This window comes from Artemia franciscana, chromosome 5 (genome assembly GCF_032884065.1).
Source record: "Artemia franciscana chromosome 5, ASM3288406v1, whole genome shotgun sequence".
Classification (NCBI taxonomy): Eukaryota; Metazoa; Arthropoda; class Branchiopoda; order Anostraca; family Artemiidae; genus Artemia; species Artemia franciscana.
The window spans coordinates 48106277-48119328 of record NC_088867.1 but is presented as its reverse complement, the minus strand read 5'-3'; the positions used below and the strand labels follow the sequence as shown (position 1 = coordinate 48119328).

The following is a 13052-nucleotide window of genomic DNA, read 5'->3' as shown; positions in this document are numbered from 1 at the left end:
CCCCTGAATCACAAAAGCCGTAGAATAAATGGTTGAAATCACTAAAAACACTTTAGCGTAAAGAGCGAGGTATTAGGAGGAGGTGAGCCCCTCATATGCATAATAATTTCTGTTCGTTTTAAGTTTTAATGCTGCTCCTTACTTCCAGTTGAAAAACTTTTCATATTTATTTTTTCATTGTTTTTTTTTAATAATGCTTGAAAATCCTGCGCTCCCTTCATGGAAATTTTCTTCCCCCATGACAAATTCCTCGATAGAAAGTTTCTCCAATATATCCCCCTCTTGTCGACCCCTCCCCCCAACCAAAAAATCCCCTTGAAAACGTCTGTACACTTCCCAATTAGCATTACTATATGTAAGCACTGGTCAACGTTTGTAACTTGTAGCCCCTCCTACGGGGACTGTGGGGGAGTAAGTCGTCCCCAAAGACATAATTATAAGGTTTTTCGTCTACGCTGAATAAAATCGCTATCTCGGAATTTTGATCCGTTGACTTTGTGAAAATAATTAGCGTGGGAGGGGGCCTAGGTGCCCTCCAATTTGTTTGGTCACTTAAAAAGGGAACTAGAACTTTTCATTTCCATTAGAATGAGCCCTCTCGCAAGATTCTAGGACCACTGGGTCGATACGATCACCCCTGGGAAAAAAACAACAACAAAAAAACAAACAAACAAACAAATAAACACGCATCCGTGATCTGCCTTTTGGCAAGAAATACAAAATTCCACATTTTTGTAGATAGGAGCTTGAAACTTCTACAATAGGGTTCTCTGATACGCTGAATCTGATGGTGTGATTTTCGTTAAGGTTCAATGACTTTTAAGGGGCGTCTCCCCCTATTTTCTAAAATAAGGCAAATTTTCTCAGGCTCGTAACTTTTGGTGGGTAAGACTAAACTTGATGAAGCTTATATATTTAAAAACAGCATTAAAATGCGATTCTTTTGATGTAGCTATTGGTATCAAAATTCCATTTTTTAGAGCTTTGGCTACTATTGAGCCGGGTCGCTCCTTACTTCAGTTCGTTACCACGAACTGTTTGATAACCAGACTAGATCTGCACTCTTTGAGAGATTTGGGGGGGAGGCTAGTTTTGAAAAATAAAAAAAAAATGAGGAATTTGTAACTCACGAACGGGTGATCAGATATTCATGAAATATGATATTTAGAAGAAATTTGTACGTTAAAGCTCTCATTTTAATTCTTGACCAGATCTGGCGATATTGGGGGGGAGTTGGAAGGGGAAACCGGAAATATTGGAAAACATGAAAATTGAGGTATCTTGATCTTACGAATTAGTGATCGGATCTTAATGAAACTTGATATATAGAAATATCTAGTGCCTTAGATACTCCAATTTCAATTTGAATCGGATATGGCGGCATAGGGGGCTGGAGGGGAGAAACAGAAATCTGAAAAAACGCTTAGAGTGGAGAGATCAGATGAAACTTAATGGGAAGAATAAGAACAAGCTCTACATACATGATTGATATTATTAAAATGGATCCGCCTTCTTTGAGGGAGTTTGGGGGGAGGGTTAATTTGGAAAAATTTGAGGTATTTTTAAATTAAGAATGGGTGACCAAATCTTAATGAAATTTAATATTTAGAAGGAACTTGTGTTTCAGAGTTCTTATTTTAAATCACGACCAGATCTGGTGACATTGGGGGGATTTTGAAGAAGATTCTGGAAATCTTTTAAAACGCTTAGAGTGGAGAGATCCGTATGAAACTTGGTGCGTAGAATAAGAAAGTGTCGTAAATACGTGATTGACGTAACTGGACTGGATCCGCTCTCTTTGGGGGAATTTTTTTAGGGGGGGGTTCCAGTGCTTTGGTGAGTTTGGTGCTTCTAGATGGGCTAGGACGATGAAAATTGGTAGGCGTGTCAGGGATTGTGCACAAAATGATTTGGTAAAGTCGTTTTCCTGATCCGACCATCTAAGGGGATGAAGGGAGAGGAAAAATTTGAAAAAAAGTTATTTTTTACTTACGAGTGGATGTATAGAAGGACCTCGTGTCTCAGAGCTCTTCTTTTAAATCCCGACCAAAATTAGGCCTATGATTTTCCTTTTAAATCAATCTATTGATTCTTATAATTTGTTAGAGTTCATGCCATATGAGTTCTTGGCTCTTGGATCTTCCAACCTCGTCAAAAGCGCCATATGAGCTCTCAGCTCTTGTTGTAGTCTTTTACGAGAATTTTAAATTTTTATTTGAAAGTGATTGGTAGGTTTTTTTATTTTTAAATAATTCAATCTAAATCTCTATATAGATTCTGCAAATAGCCCCCCCCCCAAATCTCCTAAAGAGAGCGGATCTAGTCTGGTCATACCAGTCACGTATCTTGGACTTGTGCTTATTCTTCTCACCAAGTTTCATCCTGATATTCTAAAAAAAAAAATCAAAATATGAATATGTCTATTATTTTGATTTCAAGTTGAATTTTAAATAAGCAGAAAATTGGCTATTATGATACAAACTGCCTAAAAGCTAGACTGAAGCTAGAAGAACATAGTGAGTCCTATTGGATCTAAAATAAAACGTCAGGTCGTACAAATAATAGTTCAAGTAGGATAAATCCTTTTAATAGACAGTGAAAAACAAGGAAAAAAATATCAGATATTTGTTGATGACGGTGTCACTGATTAGGTGTCCTAAATATCCGGAATTTTTTGTCATTGCTTTCCACTGTTTAATAAAAGGATATATCTCTATTTGAACTGGTATATTTAAGACCTGAGGAGAACGTGACTTTTGTCGTTTTTTTAATCCAAAGCTTTAAGGCTACCCCAAGAAATTACCTTCAATATATGATGTGTATTCTAGTTACAGTAATTCCTAATAATATTGTAATGTTTCCTATCTTTCGCTAATGGTTTGATTTACCCCTCGGTATACTTCTTGATCGCTTAAGGTTTAATTTTTCTTCTCCTGCTTTAGAATAAATAATTTTAAAAATTAATCTAAGTATCACCACGAGGGTTCGAAAATAAAATTAGTCGTTAAATGATAACGAAAGGTTTACTTTTTTTTTTTTACTCTGTAGACTGAAAATATTGGATGATTTTTTTTTTTTTTTTGATTTTTTGAATTACGATATTTTGTTTTATTCGTTTTTTCAAACTCTCTAAACTTTTAGAACATGTTGAAAGATGTTTTTTTCGTTTTTTTTTGAATTTTGGTTTTTCCGTTTTATTAGTTTTTTCTTAACTCTATATACTTAAATTTTAGGTCAATTTTCACCACACGTGTCTGGACTACACTTACAGGGAAATACGTCACTATTTGTTTCAAATAATCCACCTACGAATGGTTTTTCAAGTGTATGTACATCGGAGTCTGAAGGAAAAGGTTTAGAAAATCAGAAAACTGTTTCGAAAAATTGCCCGCAAAGTAAAGAGTATAAAAAATCGGAAAGATGGCAAACAACTCATAAAGAAAAAAAAACCTATAGATGTGAGGTATGTGACAAGATATTTTCTCGAATGCAGGATTTGAACCAGCACCAAAGAGTGCATACTGGTGAGAAGCCGTTTGAATGTGATGAATGTAACAAGACCTTTTCTCAAGCAGGTCATTTGAACAAACACCAAAGAATGCATACGGGTGAGAAGCCGTTTAAATGTGATGTATGTGACAAGACGTTTTCTCGCACTGATACTTTGAACAAACATCAAAGAGTGCATACGGGTGAAAAACCATTTAAGTGTGATGTTTGTGAGAAGCGTTTTTCGCAAGTTTTCAGTTTGAATACACATCAAAGACTGCATACAGGTGAAAAACCGTTTAAGTGTGACGTTTGTGACCAACCCTTTTCTCAAGCAGGAAATTTGTACAAGCACAAAAGGATTCATACGGGTGAGAAACCTTTTAAATGCGATGTGTGTGACAAGATGTTTTCTGAAGCTGCAAATTTGAACCAGCACCAAAGACTGCACACGGGTGAGAAGCCTTTTAAATGTGACGAATGCAACAAGACGTTCTCTCAGGTACAAAATCTAAACTCACATAAAAGGTTGCATACGCGTGAAAAATTGTTCAAGTGTGATGTTTGTGACCAAACCTTTTCTCAAGCACCACGTTTAAATAAACACCAAAAAATGCATACCGGTGAGAAACCGTTTAAATGTGATGTATGTGACAAGACGTTTTCTCGCTCTGACACTTTAAACAAACATCAAAGAGTGCATACGGGTGAAAAACCGTTTAAGTGTGATGTTTGTGAGAAGCGTTTTTCGCAGGTTTTCTGTTTGACTATACATCAAAGACTGCATACAGGTGAAAAACCGTTTAAGTGTGATGTTTGTGACCAAACTTTTTCTCAAATAGGGAATATGAACAAGCACAAAAGAATGCATACGGAAGAAAAACCGTTTAAATGTGATGTGTGTGATAAGATATTTTCAAAAATGCTGTATTTGAATCGGCACCAAAGAATCCATACAGGTAATAAACCATTTAAGTGTGATGTTTGTGACCAAACCTTTTCTCAATTATCACATTTGAACCGGCACCATAGAAAGCATACGGGTGAGAAACCGTTTAAATGTGATGTATGTGACAAGACCTTTTCTTATTCCTCAAATTTGAACGAACATCAAAGAATTCATAAAGGTGAAAAACCGTTTAAATGTGAAGTGTGTGACAAGACGTTTTCTCAAACAGGAAATTTGTACAAGCACCAAAGAATTCATACGGGTGAGAAACCGTTTAAGTGTCATGTATGTGACAAGACCTTTTCTCAAGCAGGAAGTTTAAACCAGCACCAAAGAGTGCACACGGGTCATTAGTCATTGAAATGTTGTTTATCTGAGATGTGTTTTCGCAATCTTGCAGTTTGAATGCACATATACATGTGAGTGTACATGTGAGAAACCTATCATATGTGATGTTTGTTGGAGTTTAGGACAATTTTGTAATACAAGTTTTATCCTCATTGGTTTATGGCTATTATTCTTGCAACCGATTAGTAATACTTTGAATTTTTTTTTTCATGTGTTTAGTCTATTTACTAATTTCATCATCATCCTATGAAAAGTAGTTTTACAAATTTGCTTGAATGTAACAAATGTGATGTATATAAGAAATTCTTGTCAACATCAACATATTTGAATGAGCTCCAAAGAGTTGATAAAAATGAGAAACTGTTTAAAAGATGATTTATCCAAGACGTACCTTTACTGAACCATTTGAACATTCACAAAGAATCCAGTTCCAAAAATTGTAGGGAGGTATATGGACTCGCAACAAGTCCTTTCACCTCTTTGACTTCTTCTCCAGAATAACTAGCCACTGAAAGCACTATTCTCCTCCAGTCTGCAAACCATGAATATATGCAATTATGAACAATAATACACTGTTATTGATTGTGGGAAGTGCAAGTACCTGAGCTACCTGTCCCCAGCAGTTTAAGGCCACTAGGCTGGCCGGTACCAATACGGCTCTTCCTAAAGAATGCACACAGGGGAGAAACCATTCAAATGTGAGATGTGCAAAAGAGTATTTGCATTTAAGTCGGCTCTAAATTAGCATCTAACAACCTATTCCAGAAAAAGCCTCTCAATTTGTAGACTACAGCAAGAACTTCGGAACAATAGTGGTTTTATTTAAAGAAAAAAACTTGAGAAAAAATAAAAACTGTTCCACGTTGGCTAATTCTTCTATTTAAATTACCCCTTTAGATGTCTGTAATCTTTTCTGGCAGTTCCGTTTGTTTTAAAAGTGAAACATGTCTTTGCATCTAATGACCAATGTGGAACCATAAGAGGTGAAACAGGCAAATCTCTATCTTCTGATAAAATTTCCTCTTCAATCTATAATCTCAAAGGAAACAAAAGTTTATGTTGTGCAAAACTGAAATGCACTGTAATTAGGATTTTTAAGTAGTCAAAAATTTACGTAAGAAAGCAAGGCATAAATAGTTCTCATTTGTTTCATTTAGTTTTCTCAAAAAGAAGAAAAGGGTAAAAATAATCAAAAGGCTAAAGAAACGAGAACCATGGATCAGTGAACAAAAATAAATTTGTGGCTCGTGTTCCTACCTGAATTACTCTGATTTCGATTAAAGAAAGAGCTTTTTAAGATAAATTTCAGTTACAGGTCTGTCACTTATTTTATGGTATTGTGAAGACTTAAGTATCTTTGGAACAAGACTCAATCGCACAATAAAATAAAGTGAAAAAAATGTTTTGTCCATATATAATGTTTGAACAGATCGAAAATATTTTTTTATGAATTGTTGGGAAATTATATTTGTCAGTACTTACGAAATGTTTTGTTTTGGTTCTTGAAAATGAAAACAAATGTTTATCTACCATACAACATTTCAATGCGTTCTTATATTAAACTTTGGTAAAAAATGTACTTTCTGAATTAGTTTAAAATTTTATAATTTAGATGTTGCTAGCTTTCCTAAGCAGACAATAAGTTTTGTTTTGTGTCTAGAAAATGAAAAATATGGTTATCTCCCACACAATATTTCAATTTGTTTAGATATTAAACTGTCCTGAAAACTTGTACTTTCTGAATTAGTTTGAAAATTCCATAATTTTGATTTTGTTTGCTTGCCTAAGTACACAATAAGTTCTGTTGTTTCTTGACTAAGTAGACAATACGTTTTGCTTTGTTTCTTGAAAATGGAAAATATAGTTATCTCCAATACAATATTTCAGTGTGTTCAGACATTAAAACTGTGTTGAAGAATTTTACTTTCTGAATTAGCTTGAAATTTCCATAATATAGATTTTGTTAGATTGCCCAAGCAGATAACAAGTTTTGTTTTGTGTCTTGCAAATGAAAAATATGGTTATCTCCCATACAATATTTCAATGTGTTTAGATATTAAACTGTCCTGAAAAATGGCAGTTTCTGAATTAGTTTTAAGATTTCAGAATTTTGATTTTGTTTGCTTGCCTAAGTAGACAATAAGTTTTGCTTTGTTTCTTGAAAATGGAAAATACAGCTATCTCTAATACAATATTTCAATGTGTTCAGACATTAAAACTGTGTTGGAAAATTTTACTTTCTGAATTAGTTTGAAATTTCCATAATTTAGATTTTGTTAGATTGCCTTAGCAGATAACAAGTTTTTGTTTTGTGTCTGACAAATGATAGATATGGTTATCTCCCATACAATATTTCAATGTGTCTGGATATTAAACTGTCCTGAAAAATAGTACTATCTAAAATAGTTCGAAATTTTCAGAAATTTGATTTTGTTTGCTTGCCTAAGTAGACAATAAGTTTTGTTGTTTCTTGAATAAGTAGACAATAAGTTTTGCTCTGTTTCTTGGAAATGGAAAATATAGTTATCTGCAATACAATATTTCAATGTGTTCAGACATTAAAACTGTGTTGAAAAATTTTGCTTTCTGAATTAGTTTGAAATTTCCATAATTTAGATTTTGTTCGCTTCCCTAAGCAGATAATAAGTTTTGTTTTGTGTCTTTCAAATGAAAAATATGGTTATTTCCTATACAATAATTCAATGTGTTTAGACATTAAAACTGTGTTGAAAAATTTTACTTTCTGAATTAGTTTGAAATTTCCATAATTTAGATTTTGTTAGATTGCCTAAGCAGATAACAAGTTTTGTTTTGTTTCTTACAAATGAAAAATATGGTTATCTCCTATACAGTATTTCAATTTGTTTGGATATTAAACTGTCCTGAAAAATAGTACTTTCTGAATTAATTCGAAAATTTCAGAAATTTGATTTTGTTTGTTTGCCTAAGTAGACAATAAGTTTTGTTGTTTCTTGACTAAGTAGACAATAATTTTTCTCTGTTTCTTGGAAATGGAAAATATAGTTATCTCCAATACAATATTTCAATGTGTTCAGACATTAAAACTGTGTTGAAAAATTTTGCTTTCTGAATTAGTTTGAAATTTCCATAATTTAGATTTTGTTAGATTGCCTAAGCAGATAACAAGTTTTGTTTTGTTTCTTACAAATGAAAAAGATGGTTATCTCCCATACAATATTTCAATTTGTTTGGATATTAAACTGTCCTGAAAAATAGTACTTTCTGAATTAGTTCGAAAACTTCAGAAAATTGATTTTGTTTGTTTGCCCAAGTAGACAATAAGGTTTGTTGTTTCTTGACTAAGTAGACAATAAGTTTTCTCTGTTTCTTGGAAATGGAAAATATAGTTATCTTCAATACAATATTTCAGTGTGTTCAGACATTAAAACTGTGTTGAAAAATTTTGCTTTCTGAATTAGTTTGAAATTTCCATATTTTAGATTTTGTTAGATTGCCTTAGCAGATAACAAGTTTTGTTTTGTTTCTTACAAATGAAAAATATGGTTATCTCCTATACAATATTTCAATTTGTTTGGATATTAAACTGTCCTGAAAAATGGTAGTTTCTGAATTAGTTTTAAGATTTCAGAATTTTGATTTTGTTTGCTTGCCTAAGTAGACAATAAGTTTTAGTGTTTCTGGACTAAGTAGACAATAAGTTTTGCTTTGTTTCTTAAAAATGGAAAATACAGTAATCTCTAATTCAATATTTCAATGTGTTCAGACATTAAAACTGTGTTGAAAAATTTTACTTACTGAATTAGTTTGAAATTTCCATAATTTAGATTTTTTTAGCTTACCTAAGCAGATAACAAGTTTTTGTTTTGTGGCTGACAAATGAAAAATATGGTTATCTCCCATACAATATTTCAATGTGACTGGATATTAAACTGTCCTGAAAAATAGTACTTTCTGAATTAGTTCGAAAATTTCAGAAATTTGATTTTGTTTGCTTGCCTAAGTAGACAATAAGTTTTGTTGTTTCTTGAATAAGTAGACAATAAGTTTTGCTCTGTTTCTTGGATATGTAAAATATAGTTATCTGCAATACAATATTTCAATGTGTTCAGACTTTAAAACTGTGTTGAAAAATTTTGCTTTCTGAATTAGTTGGAAATTTCCATAATTTAGATTTTGTTCGCTTGCGTAAGCAGATAATAAGTTTTGTTTTGTGTCTTTTAAATGAAAAATATGGTTATTTCCTATACAATAATTCAATGTGTTTAGATATTAAAATTGTGTTGGAAAATTTCACTTTCTGGATTAGTTTGAAATTTCCATAATTTAGTTTTTGTTAGATTGCCTAAGCAGATAACAAGTTTTGTTTTGCTTCTTACAAATGAAAAATATGTTATCTCCCATACAATATTTCAATTTGTTTGGATATTAAACTGTCCTGAAAAATAGTACTTTCTGAATTAGTTCGAAAATTTCAGAAATTTGATTTTGTTTGTTTGCCTAAGTAGACAATAAGTTTTGTTGTTTCTTGACTAAGTAGACAATAAGTTTTCTCTGTTTCTTGGAAATGGAAAATATAGTTATCTCCAATACAATATTTCAATGTGTTCAGACATTAAAACTGTGTTGAAAAATTTTGCTTTCTGAATTAGTTTGAAATTTCCATAATTTAGATTTTGATAGCTTGCCTAAGCAGATAACAAGTTTTGTTTTGTGTCTTGCAAATGAAAAATATAGCTATCTCCCATACAATATTTCAATGTGTTTAGGTATTAAAATGTGCAACAATATATACATCAAAAACAATATCCCAAAGGGCTCATTGGCCAGTTATTTGGGAAACCGCATACAATAAATATTAAAATTTTCAGAATTTTGGTTTTGTTTGCTTGCCTAAGTAGACAATAAGTTTTGTTTCTTGAAAATGAAAAATTTGTTTATCTCCACTACAATATTTCGTTGGGTCCAGATATCAAACTGTGCTGAAAATTTTTTGCTTTCTCAATTAGTTTGAAAATTTCTGACTTTTTATTTTGTTTGGTTCCTAAGTAAACCATAAATTTTGTTTTGTTTCTTGAAAATAAAAAATGTGGTTATCTCCCCTACAACATTTCACTCCTACAGAACATTTCAATGCGTTCAGATATTAAACAGTGATGAAAAATTTTACTTTCTGAATTGGTTTGAAATTTTCAGAATCTCAGATTTTGTTTGCTTGCCCAAGTAGACCACAAGACTTGTGTGAGAGAGAGGAACCTTAAAGTGATAAAAAAAAGTCAACTAACTGCCCTTGATCAAGCCAAATTTTGAAAAACTGAAAGACTTTTTTTTGTAATATTTGTGTCGGGGCCGCCTCAAAACGGATTTCAAAGTAGAACACAATTTGTTTTTATTGGCATTGGATGAATAATTCTAATAACAACAATTTTTCATTTATATATTATGAACATGAGACGACAAATTCCTGGTGTGAGAGGGCTCTTGCACGCCTATTTTGTAAAGTTGTCTTTTTAAAAGAATTCAAAGGCAGTATAATTTGAGATTATTAGCTTACGAAGTGCTACTTTCCCTTGCCGTGCAGCATATCGTAACGGTGTTTTTTAAGTTCATTGTAGTCATATATTGGCATCATTTGAAATTAGTAGCTTACAAACTGTTAATTTTTCTTTTTAAGCCCCATAGTGCAGTGGTGTCATATTAAAATAAACCAGGGCAACTATACTGGCCCCATTTGAAACCAACAGCTTAAAAAGACCTGCTTTTCCTTGTTCAGTGGCAGAATTTAGCGGTGTCTTATTCCAATAATAAGTATAAAAAAAACAAGTTTTTATGGCACTTGGTATTAACCAAGTGACATATAACGATCGCAAATTCTGTCGGTCTGTCTGTCTGTCCTGGTTTTGCTACTTCAGGCACTTCCAGGCAGGTCGACGAAACTTGACAGGCGTATCAGGGACCATCAAATTAGGAATAGTCGTTTTCCCGATTTCACCATCTGGGGGAGAGTGGGCGGACGGTTAATTCGGAAAAATAGAAAAAAGGAAGTATTTTTAACTTACGAAAGGGTGATGGGATCTTAATGAAAATTGAAATTTGGAAGGATATCATGTCTCAGAGCTCTTATTTTAAATCCCGACTGGATCCGGTGACATTGGGGGAAATTGAGGGGGGAACCTAAAATCTTGGGAAACGCTTAGAGTGGAGGGACCGGGATGAAACTTAGTGGGAAAAATTAGCACAGGTTAATTCTAGAAATTAGAAAAAATGAGGTATTTTTAACTTGTGAAAGAATGATCGTATCTTAATGAAATTCCATATTTAGAAGGACCTCGAAACTCTGATCTTTTATTTTTTATCTCGACTTAACCGGACCGGATTCCCTCTCTTTGGTGGAGTTGGGGGGGGGGAGTAATCCGGAAAAAATGAGTTTCTTGTAACTTACGAACCGGTGATCAGATTTTATTGAAATTGGATATCTAGAAGGATCCTGTGCTTTAAAATCTCATATTAAATCCCGACCAGATCCGGTGACATTGAAAGGAGTTGGAGGGGGATGCCCAAATTCTTGGAAAACGTGACATCGAGGTATCTTACGAATGGGTGATCGGATCTCAATGAAACTCTATATATAGAAGAGTCTTATGTCTCAGATGCTTCATCTCCAATTTGAGTTGGATCCGGGGACATAGAGGATCGGTGGGGGGAAACAGAATCTTGGAAACCGGAAATCTTTGAAAACGCTTAGATTGGAGATATCGGAATGAAACTTGATGGGAAGAATAAGCACAAGTTATAGATACGAGATTGATATAATTGGTACGAATCTGTTCTCTTTGGGGGAGCTGGGGGTTGCTAATTTGGAAAAGTTAGAAAAATTGAGGTATTTTTAACTTAAGAACAAGTGACCGGATCGTAATGAAATTTGATATTTAGAAGGAACTTATGTCTCAGAGCTCTTATTTCAAATCCCAACCAGATCTTTTGACGTTGGGGGGAGCTGGAGGGGGAAACTAGAAATCTTGGAAAATGCTTATAAATGTCGTAGATACGTGACTGACGTTATCGGACTGGATCCACTCTCTTTGGAGGAGTTAGATGGTGGGGTTCAGTGCTTTGGCGAGTTTGGTGCTTCTGGACGTGCTAGGACGATGAAAATTGGTAGGCGTGTCAGGGATCTGTACAAATTGACTTGATAAAGTCGTTTTCCCCGATTCGAACACCTGGAAGGGGACTGCAGAGAGAGAAAAAAATAGAAAAACTGATGTATTTTTAACTTGCGAGTGGGTGATCCAATCTTAATGAGTTTTGATATTTAGAAGGAACTCGTGACTCATAGCTCTTATTTTAAATCCCGACCGGCATTAAGCCTCTGATTTTCGTTTCAAAGCAATCTATTTATTCTTAGAAATTTGCTAGAACTCATACCATATGAGCTCTTGGCTCTTCAAACCTTGTCACAAGTGTCATATGAGGTCTTAGCTCTTTTTTTTTTTAACTGAAAGTAAGGAGAGTTATTAAAACTTAAAACGAACAGAATTTATTCCGTAAATGAAAGGGATTGTTCCCTCCTCGACGCCCCGCTCTTTGCGCTAAAGTTTGTTTTTTATTGTTTTAAGAAGTATAGTTTTGAGAAAGAGTGAAACTTTAGCGTATAGAGCTGGGTTTTTTGGAAGGGACAATCCCTCCTTTTAAGTTTTAATGTTGCCCCTTACTTTCAGTCACATAATTTTTTTTTTCATTTCTGAAATTTTTGACTTTATCCAGGTTTTGATTTTGGCTCAACTTAAATGAATAATTAAAACAAAATTTGTATATTAATTTTCCTTTTTTGGTTAAATGGCTTTCTCAAAATCTTGATCGGAGGATTTTGAGAAAAGGGGAGGGGGTGGGGTCTATTTATCCGCCAATTTTTTTTTGGTTACTTAAAAAGGCCACCATAACTCTTAATTCTACTTACGGTCGTTTCTATTTGTAATAAATATACTTAACTTGCGAATTAACTTACTTAACGAACATATAATCGTATGTTTTAATCACGTGTGTGAGGGGTTTGCTCCTTCTCCACTACCTCGCTTTTTATGCAAAAGTTTGATTTTTTTTAAATTCTTTAAAAATGGCCCCCAAATAACAAAGGCCATTTAGTTAGAATAAATAGCTCTTTGAAAACTGCTAAAAATACTTTTGAGTAAACAGCGAGGTATTGAGGAGGGTAAGAACCCCCTCATATACGTAATAATTTTTGTTTGTTTTAAGTTTTAATGTTGTTCCTTACTTTCAATTGAAAAAA

The 13052-nt window shown here is 33.4% G+C and overlaps 1 protein-coding gene across 6 annotated transcripts in view; it reads left to right on the top strand.

Annotated features, from left to right (window-relative positions):
• LOC136027521 (zinc finger protein OZF-like) overlaps nt 1–4941 on the top strand; it is a 41416-nt gene extending 36475 nt beyond the window's left edge. For all 6 annotated transcript variants that reach the window (XM_065704864.1, XM_065704861.1, XM_065704866.1 and 3 more), the window contains one exon: nt 3234–4941. In XM_065704864.1, the coding sequence (XP_065560936.1) occupies nt 3234–4792 (1559 nt within the window). In that variant the 3' untranslated portion in view covers nt 4793–4941. The remainder of the gene's footprint in view (nt 1–3233) is intronic.
• The last annotated feature ends 8111 nt before the right edge of the window (nt 4942–13052 follow it).